Below are 22936 nucleotides of genomic sequence, written 5' to 3' on the forward strand. Positions count from 1 at the left end.
TCCGCTTTTTTCGATAGCATTAGTAATAAACTTACGCTGAGCATCACCACAAAGCATACTGCAACGATTTCGCAGCTGCTTATATTTTAGAAGGTTATCGTTCGTCGCATTTCTTTTGTATCTAGCTTTCGCAGCATTAGCCAGGCATATGTCATAGTCGATGTTATTAAAGGCATTTGAAAAGTCAAGGAGAGCTAGTACAGTCACGGATTTGTTATCAATACCCTGGCGAATGTCGTCACATACCTTAACAAGAGCTGTAACTGTACTATGGCCTTATCTAAACCCAGATTGAAAAGGGCACAGGATTTTATTAATAGTGAGGAATTGGTTTAGTTGAGAGTGAACAACACGCTCTAATACCTTTGAAAGAAATGGAAGAACAGAAATAGGTCTAAAATGAGAAGGAAGCAAGGAATTGGAAACTTTGGGAATAATAATTACAAGAGCTTTACGCCATACAGAAGGGAAGGCACCATGTAATAAAGAATAGTTTAATATATGGCATAAAGTAGGCAATATACTGTTAAGGGTAAGAAGTATAAGTTTTTGACTAATTCCGTCACAACCGATTGCATCAGATTTGATGCATAGGATGTGTTTTTTTAATTCTCCCATGGTAACAGGGCTGAATTGGAAAGGAGGATAGCTAGGGATTGGCAACGAATGGAGATAGTTGAGTGTGATGGATTTGTACTGATTGTTTAGAGAGGAAGAGGAAATAAAGTGTTTATTAAGATCATCGAGATTGAAATTGGCAGGAAATGTTTCCCGCTGACGCCCTATCCCCAATGATCTCAAAAACTGCCATATACTAGATGTTCCGCTTTTTTCGATAGCATTAGTAATAAACTTACGCTGAGCATCACCACAAAGTATACTGCAACGATTTCGCAGCTGCTTATATTTTAGAAGGTTATCGTTCGTCGCATTTCTTTTGTATCTAGCTTTCGCAGCATTACGCTTTGCCATGAGTGCTTTAATGTCCTGAGTTAGCCAAGGAGCCGGTAGGTGCTTAAGCTTAATAGGTCTCAAAGGGGCATTCAATAGATCATTTAATAGAGAATTAAATATATTCATTTTATCGTCTATTGAGCTGGCATTATATATTGCAGTCCAGTGCGGTAATTTCGTCGCATGACTATGATGGGCTTAGCCCGCGGAGGCCGTATCCTATAGGATAAATAAATTAAGTCATGGTAAGAAAAGGCTTCAGCGGGAAGCTGACCATGCGCATCAACATGACTAGGCGAGGAAACAACCATTAAGTCCAACAGCGATGGCAAACAATTCGGAAAAAAATGAGTTGCGTTCAACATATTAATAACAATTAAAGAATATTAAAAAAACCTTAATTTTAAGGAACAACAGGTAATGTTTCTAAAAAAGTCGCAATCACAATTACAAAATAATATACCAGTCTGCTTGTATTTTTTCTCTAATATCATTAGATAAATTTATATAAATAATTATACATACACTTTTGTTTTAATTTGTATTTTCCTGTACCTCAAAACCACGTCGGTTAACGGTCATAATTATTTTTTCTTGTCTGGCGCGTGTTAATGTTAACTGCAATAATTCACAACTGTTCACTATTTGAAAGCTCCTTAAGTTTTTAAATAGCAAAATCATTATATCTAACTTATTGCCAGAGATTTAAATAAAGGTTTAATAAAATTGTTTACGTCTAGTCTATTATAATGTTGTAAAGTTCGTTGAGGTTTTTATTTATTAACTAGCTGATCTGGCAAACGTTGTTCTGCCATATAAATTATATTTACTGAATATTTTGGAATTTAAATAAAAATTAACTAATTTATTTTAAGTGTGTGGGGATGGAATCTACGACAGAAAAAGGAAAGGAGCACTGTAGACAACAAAAAACACCGATCATTCATTTTCTCAATTTTATGTATTTCATTAATGTAATGGACATATTCATTGTTTGATTAAAACTTAAATGTAAGATGAAAAAGTAATATATTTTTATCCAATTTTTTTAATTTAAAGCAGTTAATTAATATCGAAGATTAATCGAGTGTACGATATTTTTTGTTAGTCCGTCTTTAGCCAACACAAATAAGCTCGATGGTTTGCCCATCCGAGAACGTGCCACGCTTACTTGTCCGTGTGATAAACATGGTGTGCCCAAATCTAATCCACAAACGGACATCGGTTGGCCTTGCGACTTATCGATTGTCATTATACGTATATGCATAAAGCACCACCCTGCGAATTTTTCATGCGTTTATTTATTATTGTTTTCTTAGGTTGTATCTATGGATTTTGTGCGTGAGTGGTGACTCATCGTACATTCGTCCCACATTATGAGGCAGAACTTGAACTTGAAAAAGGTGGTCCGATATTTGTTTCCTTTATAATATTGGTATATGGTCACCCCCACCCATATATATTAACCATTCCTTACATTGCGAATGCGCCACCAACCTTGGGAACTAAGTTGTCCTTTGTGCCTTTAGTTACACTGGCTCCATCGCCCTTTAAGCTCACAACTCACTTAAGCACAAAAACACTAAATATTGCTCTTTGGCGGTAGAATATGGGATAAACATAGTACATACGAATGGAACATAATCTTTGCGCTGGCTATTTCGCTGTCGCATCGTTGTTCATCATCATAATTTTTCTTCTTGCGCGAGAATTAATTTTGCCGTGACTCCTAACATATTAATTTAAATTAATCCTTTTATAATTCCAGTGGGCCAACCGCGTTTTTTTATTGCCTTTCAATCGATTCAATTATTAGCAACTAACAGTTTCTATTAAAACAGACAAATTGAGTTACTGCTAAATATGTAAGCATTTAATTCGATACCTATGCAAACAGAAATTGGCCATGTCCTTTTTTGCTTAAGAATAATAAGTAAGAAGATGAATCGGTTTAGTAATAAATATAATCTCAAATTCAATGTAGGCGATGTATCAAGAGTTAGAATAATATAACTCCTAGAGTATTTATCAGCAAATAGAAACAAACTAATCGAAATGAAATAGCTAAACATATACATATTTACATTTATGAAGATTATGACAAACATTTTCACCTAGTTCATGGTTATGAAAAATCCAAATAACAGAGCTTTAATTAGTTAAAACAAACAGTCTCAGAGATTCGAGAATAGGCGTTTAATTACAGGACACAAACCACGATCCTTTTCTCTGTTTTTCGTGAACAAACGAAGGCTTACATTAACAGTACTGTGTATAATAATATACATAATATGACATAATATACTTAATATTACGACTGAATGTTTAAAATTAGTTATTCTAAAATAACATTATATTACAAAAATGCACAAATTATATGTACGTAAATTAAATAAAAATGTACGTAATTTTGGCCAAATCTCTATCATAACAATGTAAAATGCTTGGTTTTTCCCAAATTTTGAAAGTTAATTTTTAAGCTTACGCGTCGAACAAATGAAACGCATTTTACATTATTTTAAATTTGATTAAGTCAATGATTCATTTTATGTGATTGTCTCACCGGTGAAATTTATAAATGCATGTCCTTATATATATATATAATGACTTGTCCTGACTGACTCATTAACGCAGAGCCTAAACCACAGGAGTTAGAAAATTTTAACAGTCAATGCATTTATTTATAATCAATACATATGATGACACCACACACTAAGAAAAGATTTTTGGAAATTCCACCCCTAAAAAGGGAAATAAGGAAAGAACGGTTGAATAGAAATCCGTCATTTTTTATGTTAGAAGCATGAAATTTTTCATACAAGCTTCTGGTTAGAAATAAATAAATATGTAATTCAGTATTTTTTAAAATCCACCCTCCAATAGGGTGAAATAGGGGTAAAAAGTTTATATGGCAAGTCCGTCATTTTTGATGTAAAACGCATGAAATTTTATATATAAGCTTCTGAGAAAAAATAAATGTAGACATATTTTGTAATTTTTGGAAATTACAGCTCAAGCGGGTCGGAAATATTAGTATAAATAAATGGTCTGATCTGGTTGAAATATACCGTTTGTGTTTCTTAAATGAATTGATAAACATTTATTTTAAAGTTTTGGAAAGAATACCATCCATCACAATATACTTACGAATTTCAAAGAATATAGTTCCCTCTTAAAATGTGCTTCGCTATGACAATCAATAAATCTCAAGGCCAGTCATTGAACATGACCGGCTTACAATGAGGTGTTAGGATTATTAATTATAAATAATGTTTTAGTGTATTAAGTAGTTTTGTTTAATCTGATGATCTGATTTTACAATCTATACAAATAAATAAAATTGAAGCATCTGTTTCAAAAAACCGCCTATTTTAATGTAAATATGGCCATATATTATGAGATACCTATTATATTATGTTTTTACTTTATTTATAGTTTTATTAGATTAGAGGGGTTATAATTTTTTTCTATTACTTGCTACTGGGCAACTATATGTAGCATGTTCACGTGTAAGTCATGCCAATGATATCACTTTCCTATAAAATTGAAATACTACACCTAATATAGAATATAAGGAAGCATTACAATAAGTCAGTAAATCCATTTTTTTTAATTACTAGAATAATAATAATCACACTGATATTATGAATACGGTTGTGTGAGTAAGTAATAAATACGAAAAACCGAGTATGTTGTAATTATTTGTAACTTCTTCGAGATTTATCACAGCTAAAATATGACATAATTAACATATTTTGGCTTTTTTGTCCCGTTTAAGTGGAATTTTGATTATGACGCGGGCATAGCCGCGTTTGAATCGCTAGTTTCTTATATTATATTAAATCGAATTAGTTAAATAAGCGAAATTTGTTTAAACTTTAAGGAATTAATTGATAACCATTAACAGAGAGGAGACATAATTTTAATTCCATAGTAAAAATAAAATAGCGATAATATAAATTAACATGTTTTTAGACCTGCATTTCAAGGATGACAAAGAACAGTAACAATCTTTAATAACAGCATCGTTATAGTACACTTTTAAATCTTCGATTACATTTTCGACAAATTTATTGCTATCCGAAACTTTTATGTAACCTTTATGTATATTTTTTGCTAAATCGGAATTTTCTGTACCACTATTTTCATAATTTATGTTATATAATTTAGGATTCAAGTTGCATTTACTTTTTGTAAATTTATGTATAGCTACATCATCGTCTGATTTATCAATTTCTGAATAGTCATATTGATTCTCATTATCATCATAAACCTCTTTACTTTCAACTGCATCTAAGAATATTGCCTCGTACGGTTTCTTATTTTTCCTATGTTTTTTATGCTTTGGTAATTTTAAATCATTCATCATATCTGGATGATAATAAGTTTTAAAAGCGTCTGTAGTTAAACCTACGAAAAAAGATGGGTAAACAAAATAAGGAAAATACGTGAGCGAAACCGAAATAGCCTCAGTTCTTGTACATTCAGGACTTATTGTCAAATAATTTTCTGTGTGTGTGCAAATTTTCTCATTATTAATTTGAGACCCAAGGCCACGATGACTACAGACTATATGGTGATTATTTTTCATACAAGTGCACTGCCGTTTAGCTTGCTGAATGTGTGGTAAGCTGTCCGTAGTATGAATAGGCATAACGGAAAAACTTCTTACTTCGATATGTTTATTTTTTGTCCCAATTTCCATATTTAAATTTTCATCTTTATACACAATTTCATTGAATTTCGTTCCATCGGGGTTTTGTTTTTTGTCTGACAAAGAAAAATCCTCAGATATATCGCTGCGAGCATCATTAAACTTTGGCTTATTACTTGTTACAGATATTAATTTATCAATAGGCCACTTTTGATTTATTTCCAGTGTTGGAGTATGTACATTGTTTTTGAATGAAAAATAAACTGATGACGAAATTGTATCTTTCTCATGTAAATGTTGCTTAATAGACAACATTTCGTTAGATAGCATCTTATCAAATATATTTGACTTTAAATTTGGAACTTTTCTTGAATATTTTATCATATTCAAATAATAATTTTGATCTTGTGTAATTGTTTTCATTGTGGTTACAGTTTCTGAAACAAATATTACCATAGAATATTCTATTCAATATAAAAACACATATAATGGACTAAAATACCATTAGTTTTCGAAATAACTTCATTATATTCTGTTCTTTCTTCTCTTTTAATATTGTAACTGTTGGTTTGAGAAATAAGTAAATGTAAAACGGTATAAAACGTAAGTAACATAACCAATATTATTCATGTCGTTCATTTTTATATAGGTAACTATAAATGTCTTTCAAAAATGTAAAATTGTTATAGAGAATAATCTAGTAAGCTAAGAAAGTAATTTATTTAAAAGTGTCATTTAATTTATTCGTAAATAATTTGAACAAAATTATTATGCTAAAAGTATATCTTGTTTTAATAATTTGTTTTTATCGTATTTATACTTATCCAAAAAATTATTGTGAAATATGCCCAAACCATACACTTTGCATGTACGAGGTCAGTATTATGTTTCAGATAATCTATCAAAACTCAATTTTACTTATAAAACTATTATATAAACTATCACCTAAATCATTTTAGGCTTCAGGTCCAAGTTCCACATGCTTTGGATATGACAAAAAAGCATTACTAACAAAGAATGATATAAAAGGAATAGTTGATCAAATTAATCATCGAAGAAATTTCATTGCATTGGGTCATTCAAATTTCTTGCCCGGAGCTGCAAATATGAAAAAGATTGTAAGACATTTTATAAATGCTTATCCCTTAATACTTTTCAAAGGCGAATATCCCTCATGTAAAGAAAATGATTGACTCGCTTTGTTGATTGATTTCAAAATTTAAAAAATTAAAAATGCTAGTTTTATTTTAAAGTATATTTTTATCAATGATTAATTTGTCATCATGTTCATTAAACACTTTTACGATAGATTTGGTCTCAAGAATTAGCAACATATGCTCAGCGATGGGTAGACCAATGTGACCCAACATTAAGGCCTGAAAAAGAAGATCAATGTCGTGATTTAGGTAACAGTGGATCGATAATAATATACACTCTCGCCATTTATACTTATTCTTGTAAAAATTTTTAATTAAAAAGATATTGTTTTGTTTTTTTATTAATTATTTATATGCGTGCAGCATAAGGGAACTAGGTACACCATGGCTTTGAATTAAATAGTATAATTCCTGCAAGTTTTTAAATTAGCAATAAAATGGACTTAATAAAAACATATTTATTAAGTGTCGTAAATATATAATTAAATAATATTATTGTTTAAATAACTGTTATTTATTAAAGTATCAAAATATTCATGTTTTAAATAATAAAACATATCGAAACGTTTATTTCATGTATCTTATTCATGGTTACACAAATTGATAATCCAATATATTTAGAAAACATGAAAGTTGGACAAAATATTGCTACGGTAACAGGACCATCCCCGGGAATCAATGTGAAAAGTTTCGTTGAAATGTGGTTCATGCAATCATTGGACTATATCGGAGAAGTTACATATTACAATGAGTACGTATTACTATATTATTTTAAATTAAAATATACTAATATATAGTTTTATACCTTATAAATGAGATTTGGATATAAAAATCGACCAATTTTTGATGATTGATTGAAATGTATGTTCTTGTTAAGGGCTTATCATACTGAAGCAGATCTAAAAAAAATTAATAAAGTAAAATTATAATAGAATAGCTTTAAAAATATATAGCATTATGTTTTAGATCTCGAGATAATAAGAGTAATCAATTTACGCAACTAATTTGGGCCAACAGTGAAAAAGTTGGATGTGGAAAAGCTAAATTTTACGTGAGAATTATTAAATAAATTATCTAGGTTGCTTCATAGATTATTTTTAGTTATTATAAGAATCATATTCGCAAAATAAAAAAAGAAATAATGAAGTAATTTAACCCGATTTTTAACAATCCAATAATATCATAAAATTTCTTAAGTGTATGTTTAAAATCAACATCTACTACATTAAGTATATGCTTTTTATTTTTGTTAATATTATTTTGTTACTGATTTGCATAGTGAACTTAAAAAACATTTCAGGTTAAAAATCATAAAATAACAGTCGCAGAAAGACTAGTTTGTAACTTCGTGCCAGGGGGCAACATTCATGGAAAACCAGTTTATATTATTGGATACGCTACAACGCAATGCTTAGACAATATGCACCCCGATATATTTTTTCCTGGATTATGCAGTCGAGCAAATGAAGTATTTGATAACAAAAAGAGTTATTCAGGTTTAAATCAACAAAAAACTCTTATATTATTATTTTTTACACAGACATGGTAGTATCTTGTAAATGTCCTACTGCTGAGCAAAAGCTACCCGTTTTCTTAAGGAGAAATTTTATAGTTTATATCCACCACGCTGATCCAATTAGATATTTCCCAAAATATTTTCTTTCACCGCCGAGCACGAATTTAATTATCCGAAAAGACTATATTTTAATAAAATCATTTACTCATAAATACAATCCTTTTTAGGTATATCATTATCGGTGACATCAATAGCCAATAGTTTACTTCGGATTCGTAATTTATTTAATGATTCTGAGAAGCGGGAAATTGATCCCGTTTATCATAATTTAAAGCACATGAAAAAAACATGCAACAACGAATGTCCTCAAATCCACAAACAATCAATCTCTACTATTGTGCAGGATAATGCTTTCGGTACTATGTTTATTTTATCACAAAATATTATATGATTTAAAATAGATACTTTTACATGTTTTTAATTACCAGACATTTACTTTGCTATTGTACACGAACGGAAAGCGAAGTGACAGTGCTTAATTATCTTAATAAAATAAAAAAATGAGTCTCAATTAGCTTTTTCTTCAAAGCTTCTCAATATAAACATGAACAACTTCTTAACTTAATTTTGAAAAAAAGCACCTATCTTAAACTTATACCTGAAGAGCACTCTTACGATTACTAATAAACTCACTAAAACTCACTTTTTCATTTTAATATCGATTATTTATATCTGTCAAAAATATGTATTTATTTAGATGGAGTCAAACGCAGCCATACTTTAGATAACGAGAATTTTTGGATAAATCACAGAAATACATCCCGAAATTATGTCAATGACTTCCAGCAACAGGATAAAGGACATTCAAGAGTATATCACGGTCATGACCATAGAAACAAATTTGATTCAATTCATCCAGAAGCATTATTTAAAGATTCTCGGAGATTTGAGTACACTACTACTCTATTAAATTATCGTAAAAACCAAGACTACAGAAAACATAACAAAAATAGTCAGTGTACTCGTAATATAGGATCTACGATTATTAATAATTTTGCTACAGAATGTAATCCATGTAAAAAATTAAAATGTACCAGAGGACAGAAAGTTAATCCTCAGATGACACAAGTTTGTAGAGATCGCGAATTTTGCACAACAGCTCCCACGTATCCACAGGATAATTGTAGATGTCATAACTTTCAAACTACTTGCCCCACTACTATTCGATGTAACCAAAACACAAACAGCGAATGTTTTAACTGTAATTATCCAGTTAAACGCTGCCCAAATATGCTTCGAACTATAGGGGTTACAGTCAATAATAATATGGAAAAACAAGAAGAAAGCCATTATTTTGAATTATTTTCTAATATTGGGTTAAAAAAGTTTGGCCCAACATTAACGACTGTGAAACAAGAAGTAAAAGTTCTTACTAATGACAATTTAAAAATATTAGATAAAGATCATTTAAATCTTTTTCATAAATCAAAAGAAAATTACCCAAATTACAGGCAGGTAAATTAATGAATTAAAGTATTTTATTTGTATTTTACTTTATTTAAGTGTATTTCTTATTTTAGTGAAATAAAGAGAAGTGTGTTCGAAGATAATACAAAATTTAAACCGTTTTGGCAAACAGATGGTTTTACTAATAAAAAACAACCCCAGCTAAAATCTATGAGATATACCACGTTAGCAAAAAAGAAAACCAGGTTGTCAAAAAGAACCACTTCAAAGGAAAAAATGAAAACGGAGCACATAACCTTAAAATTTAATCATGAACAGAATGAAAATAGAAAGCCCGTTTCTGAAAAATATTTATCATTTGATGAACTTATGCATCTTAGAAAATTGAACGCTGGTAATTACAGCAGTCGACGATTTCATGATATTCATTCCGAGGATAATGAAGGTAATCAATCGCTAAGAAAATCAGAAACGACAGAGAGCACCCTAGAATATACTGCTAATACGCCGTTTATTCGTATGAAACATTGTACACGTAAATTAACATGTACTTGGACTGCCGCTTCTTTAACTGACAGTGCCGGTAGTGTTATACCGGGAGGAGCAGGAGGTGCAGCTGGACATATGGGTTCCCGCACGCCACCTGGCTACGTCGAAGGTTGTACGCGTACATCGACATGTACTCGTGATTATATGAATAGAAACAAAATGGTTACATTACCTGTTGAAACTACAACTCCTGAATTTGATTCAGGCGACGAAGAGGACTACTGTGAACGGCGTTCTTTAAATCGACGACATTCAAATAAAACTGTTTCATTTGAAATAAGTGACTTAGATAATAAATCTTATTCAACACAAAACCCTTTAAATATTTTCACAAATAATGGAAAACCTAATATTAGTGAAACATTTATCGATTGTAATTGTTACAATAATAATTTCAGAAATAAAAGAAATGGAATTATTAATAAAAGATTAGAAGAAAAATTACTAAATTACAGGAATAAGAAAAGAGAAAATATTAAATTTGAAACTGACTATAGCAAAAATATAGTATCCTATGGTGACTTGTATTATTCTGTGTTAAAAAAAAATCTCAATCAATGGAAAATGAAAAATTCATTACATTCCAACAGTAAATGCCTATGTAATAACACTAACAAAATTAATCATTTAAATTTATTTATATTTATATCAATATGTACTTTTGTGTAATAAAAAAATAAATATGTTCATTTTATTTTAATTTATATAAGTAACTTGAAAAATACAAACAATGGAAGCCATAACGCCTAAACGAATAATATAAGGCGACACCTTCTCTGTAGAGTTATAAGAACAATGGAATTTTTCATATAACTTCAAATTTCTTAAATCAGTGGCTAATTTTTTCAACAAATCGATGTAATTTATAAATAAATCGTCACAGGTTTTTCTTTTCAGTCTTTTATATTTTTTAAATGTAGATTTCTCTAAATTTAGCCACCTAGAATGATTATATAATATGGTTTTAAAATTTAACCCTAAAAATTAAGCTAAAATGATATATTTAATATAATATATAATCATTATAATTTATATTCTATCTCAAAACTCGTACCATTTGGATCATTTATAGTTGGTAAAATATTATTCTTCATTGTGCCTTCTGAAATAAAGTCCGATTCAAGAATTTCCTCTAAGAAATCTTTCGTACCATGGTCTCTTTTTAATTCTTCGATTTCTAGTGATATTTCGGATGTTGGAATGATTTCGTCATATAAGTCAGATGTTTCTTGTTCCGTTTCCTCTTTTTCTTCTTCAGGAAAAAAATAGTGTCCTGTAAACTCTTTGTTGAATTTAACTTCTCCGAGTTCTGGTCGTATTTTGACAGGCCTTACGTCAGAAACAATTGGGGTGAGCAGTTTTGTGTCTTCGGTACTTGTATATTTATCTGCAACAAAAACTAAGCTGTATAATATGTACTGCAAAAGCTCCTTTAATCTAAAAACAAATTATATTAAATGTTGTTTACCGCTGTGTCTAAATATAATAGCTTCTACTAAATCAACCAAGAGTGTTGAATTTAAACTATCACTGTCTGTTGATTTACTCGTTGTTGGTGTTTCTTTTTTGCTATATAGCTGTTTTACAATAGCTGCTACAGTGCCGTCTACGAACATGGGCTCGGTGTTCGGCAATCTAGTTGTCAATTGGAACAAATCTTTCAATATGTGGTCGTTACTGATTTTACTTTTCAATAATTCAATAAATTCGTCTACAGCCAAAACCTCTTTACATTTGGTTGGACCTTGTTCCGTTTGTAAGATGGGTGACTTAGTCACCTCAAACAGATCAGAAAAATAATCAAACTGTGTGTCAATACTTTCGTAAATTTTTTGCGTTGTAGCTACAGTATGTTCAACATCTGAGTTTATACCAAACTTAGCATCTTTTGACAAATCTGTTGCATTGCTAATGGTATCAAAATTTACATCATTGCCTACATGTGGATTATTATTATCATAATAACTTATAAAACCAAAATCAGTAGAAGTTATTCTTGAAGCTGCAAGAAAAAAATTAAGTTTCATAAGTTTTATAAAATAATGTTTCTTCTATATTTAGACAATTATAACTAAGTCATAGCTACGTTAAATTCTAGTTTTACTGTATTAAATACTCGTTTGTAACTTACAACATAAGTATGTATATTCAGAGTCACAGTTGCTTCCAAAATCACATCGAGAGCTTGATGAGCCAAAACTATATACAGGTTTAAAGTGAAGATTGCCGGCCGGTGCAAAATTACATACCAACCTATTGACTGTTCTGTTCTGGTACGAGCCGGATTCAATGCCTATTTCCTAAAATTTTATAAATGATTTACTTATTCAATACATGTATTTATGCAGTTTTAGAATACAAAGACTTTACTTTAAATTTAACTCCACCACAGCCAACATCAGTAGTGTTGCCCCACACAAGTTGTGTAAAGTAATCGTAGTGTTGCATTCCTGTTATTGAAGATCTAAAATAAAGAGTCGACAGTATAGTTTATTTTATAAAGTAAAAAAAGGAAATAACTGTTCATTTTTTAGAACGAAGTGGATGTTGTTTGTATAATTTTAAATAATTCTAGTAAAGAAATATATTGTTCAGTTCAGTGTATTTCTGTGGCTTGACTTTTTTGGATCATTAAAATTTTATAAAGAAAAACCTTTAATACATCATCGCACACTTTCTCGCAGATCTCTTTACGCTCTACATTTCTCTTTAGTCAAACAAGCGAGCTAATAATACGCGAGTGGCGGTGGTATCAAACCAGCTCGGTCTTGTCGCTCAGCGTTAGCGCGTCTGCTAACATTTTTTTGTAAAATGACGTAAGGTGTTTATATGTGTAATACAGCAAAATAAACATCCACACCACAGAAATCGTACATTAACAAGAAAATTATGGAGCGATTTAAAAGAACAATTTCCTGGAAGTGAAGGTAAGTTTAATCTAATAGGTATATTAGATTAATCGGATCGGATATCTAATAGGATAGGATCGTACTATGATATAAAAATACCAAAACCTCGTTCATGGTTTGCAACACCTGAATAGGTAAGTCTTAGCGCTATAACAGCTCGCTCGACACTGTGGCCACCGCGCGTTCCTCGCTCGAGCCAGCCATAGGCCCTAGTCACCACGCATTCAGTGAGTACACAGGGCTACATCCAAACTTACAAACTGTACCTCTTTATCATATAAATATTCTTTATAGACTACATACATTATTTTTAGAATATTTATACTTTCTATCTTGTCACCGGCAACTTTATGTTTATAAATAACGTATTATCCTATATAGGGATCCTACTAAACCAAGGTATACCAAACTGGGGTAATTTCATATAAACTTCGAGTTCTTTGTTTACCACGTTATAAGAGAATAGTATGAAGATAGAGAGCCTTTGCCCTGATTGATAATAACAATAACAATATAAATTAATAAAAATAAAAATTTTAGTCAATTTATAGTATCTATATCAATAAATATCATCACACTACAAGATAGATTAAAATTACTTAATTTAATTATTAAAATTACTTTACTTTACTTTAATACTTTATTGTACATCACACCACAATGAGAAAAATACAAAACATGTATACTGCCTAAATAAATGTACAATTATGGCGACCTTATCGCTACACAGCGATCTCTTCCAGGTAGGTGATGGTATGAATAAAATAATATTAATATTTAATTAAAACAAAACCATTTATGAAATGTAAATATAAAATACACATATTATACATACATATATAATATAAAACAATTTATATATATAATATAAAATACACATACTATACATATATCCATAAATAAATTATATTATCAGTACATACAAAATTATAAGTATATGATATAAATACATACTATATACAGCAACAACGAATAAGACGATAAGTCCTCAAACATAACAAAAAAGAAAAAAGAAAAGCAAATGAATAATACAAGAAATACTTAATTAATATATATAAAAATATAATACTATGTTTAAAAACATAGTACAAGTGCACTCACGGTAAGTAACGAGACAAAATTGACGCATTCATGTTAAGTAACTCCACAAACCACAAATCAATCATCGATGTTGGTGTCAATCCCGGTGCCTCGCCATATATTGTAGCTATATTTTGACCTACTGGCATATACTCTATTGTGAAATAAAAAAACATATTATACTTATATACATATATCCGATACGACTCACACGAATGAATAGCTTTAGAACGAAACTTGATGTTTTGAATTAATTAAAAAAAATATTATTCATCAATAAAATAGCTTAAGTAACATGGGCAAGCTAAACTCAAATTACATATCATATTATAATTAAACAAAAGATAACATTTGTTGATTATATAATTATTATTGCAAAGCTGGAACAATTTACCGAAATGCTGCGTAGCTGTATTAGCCAAGTGAATATATAAAGTTATATAGTTTGGTACTCATGACAGACATTCACTGCGTGACAAGTCAGTCACTAATTCAGTCACATAGCGTCCGCTTAATAGTATTATGGAGCGAACTGTGCACGAGCGAATTAGCCGAGATAGCCTTTTGGTTAGAACGCGTGAATCTTAACCGATGATTTGATTTATGATTATAATTCATCTCGTGCATTTACGATGAAGGAAAACATCGTGAGGAAACCTGCATATCTCTAATATCACTGAAATTCTGCCACATGTGTATTCCACCAACCCGCACTGGAGCAGCATGGTGGAATAAGCTCCAAACCTTCTCCTCAAAAAAGGGAGAAGGGGCCTTTAGCCCAGCAGTGGGACATTCACAGGCTGTTACGGAACTGTGCTCGGGTTATCGCGTATATAACGGATAAATTTTAAAATGAGTTCTGAACTGACCTCTTACTGTACTATTTATAAACATTAAAATTTTAACTAACCTAAATCTCTACACGAGTCCATGCCATCATTCAAACTACTTTGCACACACTGATCTGCCCATCGCTGAGCTGATATTTCCAAATCTTTGTTCCATCGCTAATAAACAAATGTCAAACAGAATTTAAATCACTCGAATTTTTATAATGTACATGAATATTAATTGCCTATCGTATATATTTCCTCTAACTGTAATGTTTACAGTTAGAAGGAATATATTGAACGTTTGTTGCAAAATATTTAAAAGGTACACTACTTGCTTAAAAAAATGTCTTACCAATTTTATCATATTTTCCGCTGCGGGTAAGGAGCGAATTTCTCCCGAGGCAACTTTATTTCTTCTGCTGTTGATTTTGTGTAACAAATCTTTTTTCTCTTCTTCGGTAGTAAATAACTTTATATAATTAATACAAGAAATTGCAGGGCCTGGGGACTGATAAGACACAAGTTTAAAATTTTCTCTTAACCATCATAGCATTGTGCATGCATACGCATATAGCGTATGCATGCAAATGAGTAGGTACAAATAAGAAATTCCTACATATTCACAAAGTTAATTTCTAGCTTTTATAAAATATAATTAAATCAAACTAACCTGAAATTTACATAAGATGTGTTCTTTAGTGTTATTACAAAATTTAACACTACAAAAATTTCTGGAATCACAATAAAATACCCAAAAACATAATATAATAAAAGAACAAGTTAAAAATAAATTTATTAATAACAGCATTTATGTAATTTACTTTAAACTTAATAAAAAACTGTGATCATAACAATATATGGACAGTTTCGAAAATCCAGATGGTCTTTGTTAAGCTTGACTAAGCTTTTTCGTTTATTTATCATATTATTATGAAATAATTGAAATCCACTTTTCTTACTCTCTCTACTCTTTCTGTCACTGGATCAAAATGGGACGTCACAGTACTTTTTTGTACTGAGTGATATTTTAGCGCGTTTGAGAATAAGTAATGTTCAGCGATAAAAGAATATAGTTATCGCTAGGAAACGATGAAAAAAGCCTAGAAAGGCTCACGTGCATTGTAAATTCAATTAAAATGTCCTAAATGACTGCAAAGAAACGAAATACCGTTTAGCCAATTACCAATTTCCCTGTTGTACTCACAAAAAGATCATGAAATTAGCCTATTCCAATCGCGGGAGTAACGAAACAAACGTTAGATATATAATGAAGACAATCATATTCTATGAGATTTGCTAATAGCTCTGCTACATTATATACACTACAAAAAGGTTGAATAATACCTAAATATATGTTTATAAAACAACACTATTACACTTAATTACTTATATGTACTTTTATTTTACTTTCAAAGTTCGAATAAAATCTCTCCGAAAGTCAAAACTTTATTCAAGTTCTCGATCAAAGTTATAATATTAATTCAATGTTGATTATTATTTATCTTTTGATTTTTTTATTTGATTGTGATATAACACTATGAAGTAGATCAACCATAGGTCATTATATATTTACTAACTTGCATTTTATATGAAATTGATTTTATTGTAATAATTACATGCAAATACAATATTTTTGCCAACCCTAAGAATAATATTCTTGTTATAACCTCTTTTCGTTGTTATTTACCCCTTATTCGTTTCGATTAGCTATTCACTTCTAACTTCGTGGCTAATTGGCGGAAAAGTAGCAGTATTTATCTATTTACTTTGTACCAACAATAACAGCAATAGCAGCATTTGTTTTGATTTTACTATAATGAATGTCTAAATTTGCAACAAGACGGCATCCTCAAAGTTATAGTTAAAAAGGATGTATTTGCGTTTATTTATATTTAGATAGAATGGAATGGAACCACCATGATCACAATTCAATTATTGGCCACATTCTTTTTTTTCTCTTTTCTGGCGTGTATCTACGCTATTTGAGCGCAAAATATTCTGCCAATGTCACGTGTAAAATAGATGACACATATATGAGATTATTCGGTTTCAAATTTTGAATAATTTGGCGCCTATTCTATAAAACGTCACCCTTGACGTTGGCGTATGGGTTGCTATAATAATGTTGCTGTATAGTAAACAATAGAAATAAAACATGTAAACCGGCTAAAAAAACAAGTCTAGTAATATTGTAAAATATTAATATTAGGTATTACTTTTATTCTCCTCAATTTAAGGTAGAGTATTATGTAAAAGTAGAAATTTCAAAACGTACGTGACATTTATGTACATATCCTATTAGTTATACAATCTTTGGTGTCATTCAATGATGCCAACTTAGGGGTTTTCCCCCAAATTTATCAAATCACGGGGAAACAAGATGTCCAAGGGTTTTTTAAGGGATACATTTATTTAGAGGGATTTTTTAGGGGGTCTCATATTATTCAAGATTTTTACCTTAAAAAAATGTACGACTCTGCAATTTATATTAAGCCTTGAACGCAACCAATAAACTAAACTAAAAAACTAAACCAAAACTAAATATAAACTCCAAGCGGGGCTATAACTGAAATATCAAAAAACTATAATATATTGAGATTGAAATAATAGCTCAACGGTCAGCGTGCTTGTACAACATGTAGGAGGCCCGCTCGGGCTTTGATTTTTGGTCACTGAATGAAAAATGAAAATCGTTTAATTTCATTGATATCATCATTAATATTATTAGGTCATTAATTAATGTATCTAAATGTGTAAAACGGACCCGCATAAATACAACAGCTATTTTATACTACTAATCACTTTCCTCTCAAACCGAATGTACAACAAAAAATTTAGGGGTTCGATATTTATACGAATTTGAAGTTGGTTCTAGGGGGAATGTTCTATATGGGTTGACATCACTGGTGTCATTTGTCATAACTACAGTGACTTAAAGTTTACATAGGTATTATTCTTCGTGATAAAGATAACCTTTGTTAACTTTTTCAAATACAGTATAGTATTAATCGTTTTTATGATAAGGCATAAAATAGAGCTAGATAATCATATTTTGGAAAATATTAAAAGATGAGTCGCAAATTAAAAGCTCTAATTGGGCCGAGCATTCTTAATGCCGATTTATCTCAGTTATACGAAGAATCTCAAAAGTTACTTGATAACGGCGCAGACTATTTACACTTAGATGTAATGGATGGACATTTTGTACCTAATTTAACATTCGGCCACCCAATAGTTAAGTGCCTTCGCAACAAAATTAAGGATGCCTTCTTTGAAACCCATATGATGGTCTCTAAACCAGAGCAGGTAAAAAAATGGAAAATGTTTTAAATGTCTTAGGGTCAATTCGGGGAAGACCGTCGGGCAGGTAAGGCCGTACAGTAAGGAATACGACTAATTCTTAATAGCTACGTACATAGCAGAATGATGTACGAAAATGGTTTACTCTTCTAATATCTATAAATTTAAGCACATGGCGTTAGTTAAAACACAGAGAGAAAAAACTTCATTTGAAATTTAGATTGTCAGTTAACTTTCATCAAGACGATACCACATTGTTAAAAAAAAATATGGCGTTTTTGTGTGATGTTATTCGGATTTGTGCAGGTTAGTGCATTAGTTTACAATTTAATAAAACAATTTCTTTATCTAATAATTATCTCAAAGTTGAATAAAACTCATATTTTAAGAAATTACTTCTAATGATACAATTATAGCCTTTAAGTGAATTATTGGTTAAGTCCGTCTAGTTGTTGGAGGCAAAGACCGGTGTATGCCGATCTTCACCGTATCCAGATATCGTAAACCGTTTCTGACTAAGCAAGGTTTTTATTATTAACTGATGGGCAAACCCTATTGTACAAAGAGTGTTTTTATTTGACTTTAGCTACCTAAATACTGTCAGTATCACCATTAGGTATTCAATTTATTTAAATTGTCGAAATAAGGTCATGTGGCTTACTTGAAATAATGACATTTTTATTTTTGTTTGATAACTGTTAAATAAATACTATTATGAATAAAATTAAATTTCCATTGATTGAATTTGAATGTAAATATAGTAAATATTATTTTATAAATAATAAAATAACACAATAGGGAAGTATAACAGAAAATTCAACAGAGGAACACTACTTTTTTGTGAATTGTGATGAGAATTCGATATACTTTTAAATTAATACATTATCTTTTTAAATCAAAATGAATTTTGTCTATTTATTGTTTTTTTTTTTAATTTGTTTGATTATTTATTGTTGTGTTAATTACTTAAGAAATATTAAAAACTGTTTTGCAAATAAACTTTTTAATTTTTGATTAATGAAAGTGTTTTATACCTCTGAATCTCCGGGGATGTGTGCGGAACTTATCTGACAAATGCTTCATTTTGAAGTAAAGCCGCCAGGAATAATTTATTAAATATTTGACGAAACATTTTGAACAAATGCTTAAATACGCACACATAGATTATGTGTACAATCATGTAAACTGTCTATTTATAGATATTTTTTACATTATAGTCTTATCCGACGTGTCTTTTACTTTTTATTATTCCAGTGGATTGTGCCCATGGCTGATGCGGGAGTAAATCAATATACATTTCATATTGAATCAGTGAGTAATGTTGAAGATGTATGCCGAAAAATAAAGGAGAATGGAATGAAGGTATAACTGTATGTTTAATGCCTTAAAATATTACTTTTTTTTTCATCAATTGAACTCTGAAATGGTTTGTGGTAGGTAGGTGTGGCAATTAAACCAGGTACTGATGTAGCAGAAGTTGAAAAGTACATATCTATAACAGACATGGTGTTAATAATGACAGTAGAACCTGGCTTTGGAGGGCAAAAGTTTATGGCAGATCAAATGGAAAAAGTTACTTACCTCAGAGAACATTATCCACTCCTGAATATTGAGGTAGATGGTGGTGTTGGTCCTTCAACTATAAACTGTTGTGCTAATGTAAGTATATTTTAATAATATTAAATGTTTACTTATATCCCTCATTGCATAGCATTCCATATACTGAATGAAATTTTTAAATTAGAACTTAAATTTGAAAAATATATTTACATAAACATACATAATGATATTAATATTAAGGAATTCTTTTTTCTAATTATTATGCTTAAATAGTATAGGATAATAAATATTTAAACTTGTTTTTTAAAATTATTTTCAATCATTCTTTTCCGAACTTCAAAAGCATGTATAAATTCTCACTAAGTTTACAGTTATATTTTTTATTCAGTAATCAGTTAAATGTATTTCTTTTTAGGCTGGTGCAAATATGGTAGTATCTGGTACAGCTGTAATTAAAGCACAGGATCAAGCTTCAACGATCAAATTAATGCGGGATACGGTGCAACAAGCTATTGAGAAATATTGTTCTTAAGATGCTTATATATTAATAAGATACTTAATTTTACATTCTTGATCTACCATCAGGGTAAATCAATTAAGACAAAAGCTAAAATTATGCATTTTTAGGATACACATTCCTTGTAGTGATTGTCTTCCATATACTTTTTACTTTTTTAAAAACTAAAATAAAACAATGTATGGCTTTATAAAGATGTTTTAGTCGAATCTGCTTAAATCTAATCTGTTTCCATCACTGGTATTTTCATTTTGTTTTGGGAATGCAGAGCTAACAGCTATTCCACACTCCTTGAATTTCATGGGCTCATGGTTAGCTTTCAATTTTGTTCTAAGGCTCGACATAGCTATGAATATGGCTTCTTCAGTTCTAATTGTTCTTGAACCCTGATTGGGTAAAACATTGACATAATGATTAAATAGCAAACTGGCTTCCTCTACTTGTAACTGCTCATCACTTTCAAGAGCTGCTTCTATACCATGCAAACCTCCAAATACAATTAGTGCATGGTTATATTTGACCTCATTCATTGGTAAATCATCTATTGGTGTACCTTTATCAGATGTTCCTATAGTCAAATCATACCTGTAAAAATTGCAATTAAAACATTGTTAATGTAACTAGTAATTCATATTTTTCATATTAACATAAATTTATAATACATTGAATATTATGACAAATTTATTTTAGTATTTTTTAAATAAAAATTTAATTTATACCACTCAAAAGATACTGGTACTACAATATATAATAATAATGGTAAAGTTCTTCTATTATATGAGCAATTTACATACCCAGCTTTATGTGGGCAAAGTGTAAATACTTGACTGAGGCTATTAGCTATTCTCACGGTGTACCCCCAGTACACACCAGTTTCAGCCCTTGGTGATGTTAGACTAACAATTTTCCCCTTTATTTTCTTACTACCTTCAGGAGAGGGTAGCAATTTGACTGTTACTCTAATACCAGGGTTTAATAATTTGTCTGTAGAAACATCTTGTAATAATCCCACATTGACTTGTGAACCTTTTCCAGGTTTGACTTTTTTGTTCATAGTTATCCCTTCCCTAAAATTGAGAAAATTGTATTTATCTAGAAATGTTCAAGTCATTGTACAGAGTTAGAAGATAAAATTACTTCACAATGTGAATTTGAAATGTACAATATGAGTAAATTATTTCAAACTACTTAAATATAATAAACAAAATACTAAATAATAAATCTTATTTGTATAATACCTAAATTTAAAATCATTAGTCATGCGTAAATGATGTGGTGCATCTAGTGGATTTAACAGTCCCGCAAATTCTAAATCTTTATGTATTGGAAAAAAGTGTTTTCTCAAATATTGAGGACATTCTAAATATTGTAATATCCTTGCTAATTGTACGCAACTCTTTCGGGCAATTTTAACACCATCGATGTCTTCTAATTTTGACTTTTTTGTATCTAACTTATCTCCAATGTCATCGTATACTATAATTTCATCAACACAAAAAACACAAGCAGCTCGTGCAATTTGGCCTGCCAAATATGTACGTAATTCGGCCGATTGAGCATTTTCTAATATGGATCCTGGCACTGCAATGCTTACAGTAGATATTTCAGCATTTTGCTTTTCTTTTTTGATGTCTTCTTTATTTTGTAAGTCAGCCTCCTTCTCTATTGCAAGCCGCTTCTCCCTTTTCACAATTTTCTCCTCATTTCTTTGACGCTTTAGAGCTTTTCGCTCTTGATTTATTTCTCGCCAACTTTTGCCAGCGGGTTTTATTGATTCTATAGATAAAGACATACTTTTTTTTAATTGCTTATACTCAACAAATTCATAGGTATGATTGAAACAGCACGTGAAGAAATTAGGATTTTAAAGTGTCAAGCTACATATGTCAAAGTGTATATAGGTACCACAGATTAGATAGGTACTATAAAAGCAACCAAGGTACAAAGTGTAAAGATTTTCTGTATAAAATTAAGCAACGTTTACACTTCAGAGCACAGCATATAGGTAGCGGACGAGCAAATGGGCCACCTGATGGTAAGTGCCATTGTAAGAAATGTTAACCATCGCTTACATCGCTAATGCGCAGAAAATCGGAACTACTGGTTTGTGATAGAATATCTGATGAATGGGTTGTACCTACCCAGATGAGCTGGCACAAAGCCCTACCCTACGTCAATCTACGTCAGTAAATATTATGCCAATACGAATTATAATTAATTATTTTTAAAATATTGCAATTGTGCATGTGACTACGTTATAAGATTAACATTAAAATAAATATAATTTAATAAATAAAAAAAATGACATTAATGGTTTTTTAAATAAATAAGCATCCAAATTATACTAACAAAAATACTAAAATATTAATACAAAATATTCTCTAAAATAGATAGATATTTTAATAAAAATTATAATTAATAAAAACGAGAAGTGATATCA

The 22936-nt window shown here is 30.3% G+C and overlaps 5 protein-coding genes across 6 annotated transcripts; 2 read left to right on the forward strand and 3 right to left on the reverse strand.

The window, feature by feature from the left end:
* Window positions 1-5242: 5242 nt before the first annotated feature.
* On the reverse strand, window positions 5243-6251 carry LOC126769297 (uncharacterized). Its single transcript, XM_050487990.1, has 3 exons — window positions 6111-6251; window positions 5627-6045; window positions 5243-5364 (listed from the first exon to the last, which is right to left on the reverse strand). The coding sequence occupies exons 1-3, from the start codon at window positions 6220-6222 to the stop codon at window positions 5359-5361; spliced, it is 537 nt and encodes a 178-aa protein (XP_050343947.1). The 5' UTR covers window positions 6223-6251; the 3' UTR covers window positions 5243-5358.
* A 127-nt stretch (window positions 6252-6378) lies between these two features.
* On the forward strand, window positions 6379-9899 carry LOC126769212 (uncharacterized). The gene is made up of 8 exons (XM_050487851.1): window positions 6379-6483; window positions 6568-6726; window positions 6918-7014; window positions 7387-7516; window positions 7732-7816; window positions 8066-8261; window positions 8509-8697; window positions 9039-9899. The coding sequence occupies exons 1-8, from the start codon at window positions 6379-6381 to the stop codon at window positions 9803-9805; spliced, it is 1728 nt and encodes a 575-aa protein (XP_050343808.1). The 3' UTR covers window positions 9806-9899.
* Window positions 9900-10987: 1088 nt separating this feature from the next.
* LOC126769275 (peptidase inhibitor 16-like) lies at window positions 10988-15545 on the reverse strand. Of its 2 annotated transcripts, XM_050487955.1 has the most exons (8): window positions 15472-15545; window positions 15197-15293; window positions 14308-14440; window positions 12668-12761; window positions 12429-12597; window positions 11766-12299; window positions 11352-11684; window positions 10988-11237 (listed from the first exon to the last, which is right to left on the reverse strand). In XM_050487955.1, the coding sequence occupies exons 1-8, from the start codon at window positions 15481-15483 to the stop codon at window positions 11230-11232; spliced, it is 1380 nt and encodes a 459-aa protein (XP_050343912.1). In that variant the 5' UTR covers window positions 15484-15545; the 3' UTR covers window positions 10988-11229. The 2 variants fall into 2 exon arrangements, with proteins under 2 accessions (XP_050343912.1, XP_050343913.1); XM_050487956.1 differs by lacking the exons at window positions 14308-14440; window positions 15197-15293; window positions 15472-15545 and adding an exon at window positions 13306-13401 and having other exon boundaries at window positions 10988-11684.
* A 2515-nt stretch (window positions 15546-18060) lies between these two features.
* LOC126769294 (ribulose-phosphate 3-epimerase) lies at window positions 18061-20690 on the forward strand. The gene is made up of 4 exons (XM_050487985.1): window positions 18061-18425; window positions 19674-19781; window positions 19857-20078; window positions 20395-20690. The coding sequence occupies exons 1-4, from the start codon at window positions 18189-18191 to the stop codon at window positions 20509-20511; spliced, it is 684 nt and encodes a 227-aa protein (XP_050343942.1). The 5' UTR covers window positions 18061-18188; the 3' UTR covers window positions 20512-20690.
* Window positions 20679-22417, reverse strand: LOC126769280 (putative methyltransferase C9orf114). Its single transcript, XM_050487961.1, has 3 exons — window positions 21735-22417; window positions 21291-21563; window positions 20679-21081 (listed from the first exon to the last, which is right to left on the reverse strand). The coding sequence occupies exons 1-3, from the start codon at window positions 22286-22288 to the stop codon at window positions 20697-20699; spliced, it is 1212 nt and encodes a 403-aa protein (XP_050343918.1). The 5' UTR covers window positions 22289-22417; the 3' UTR covers window positions 20679-20696.
* Window positions 22418-22936: the final 519 nt, after the last annotated feature.

This window comes from Nymphalis io, chromosome 6 (assembly GCF_905147045.1).
Source record: "Nymphalis io chromosome 6, ilAglIoxx1.1, whole genome shotgun sequence".
NCBI classification, from domain to species: domain Eukaryota; kingdom Metazoa; phylum Arthropoda; class Insecta; order Lepidoptera; family Nymphalidae; genus Nymphalis; species Nymphalis io.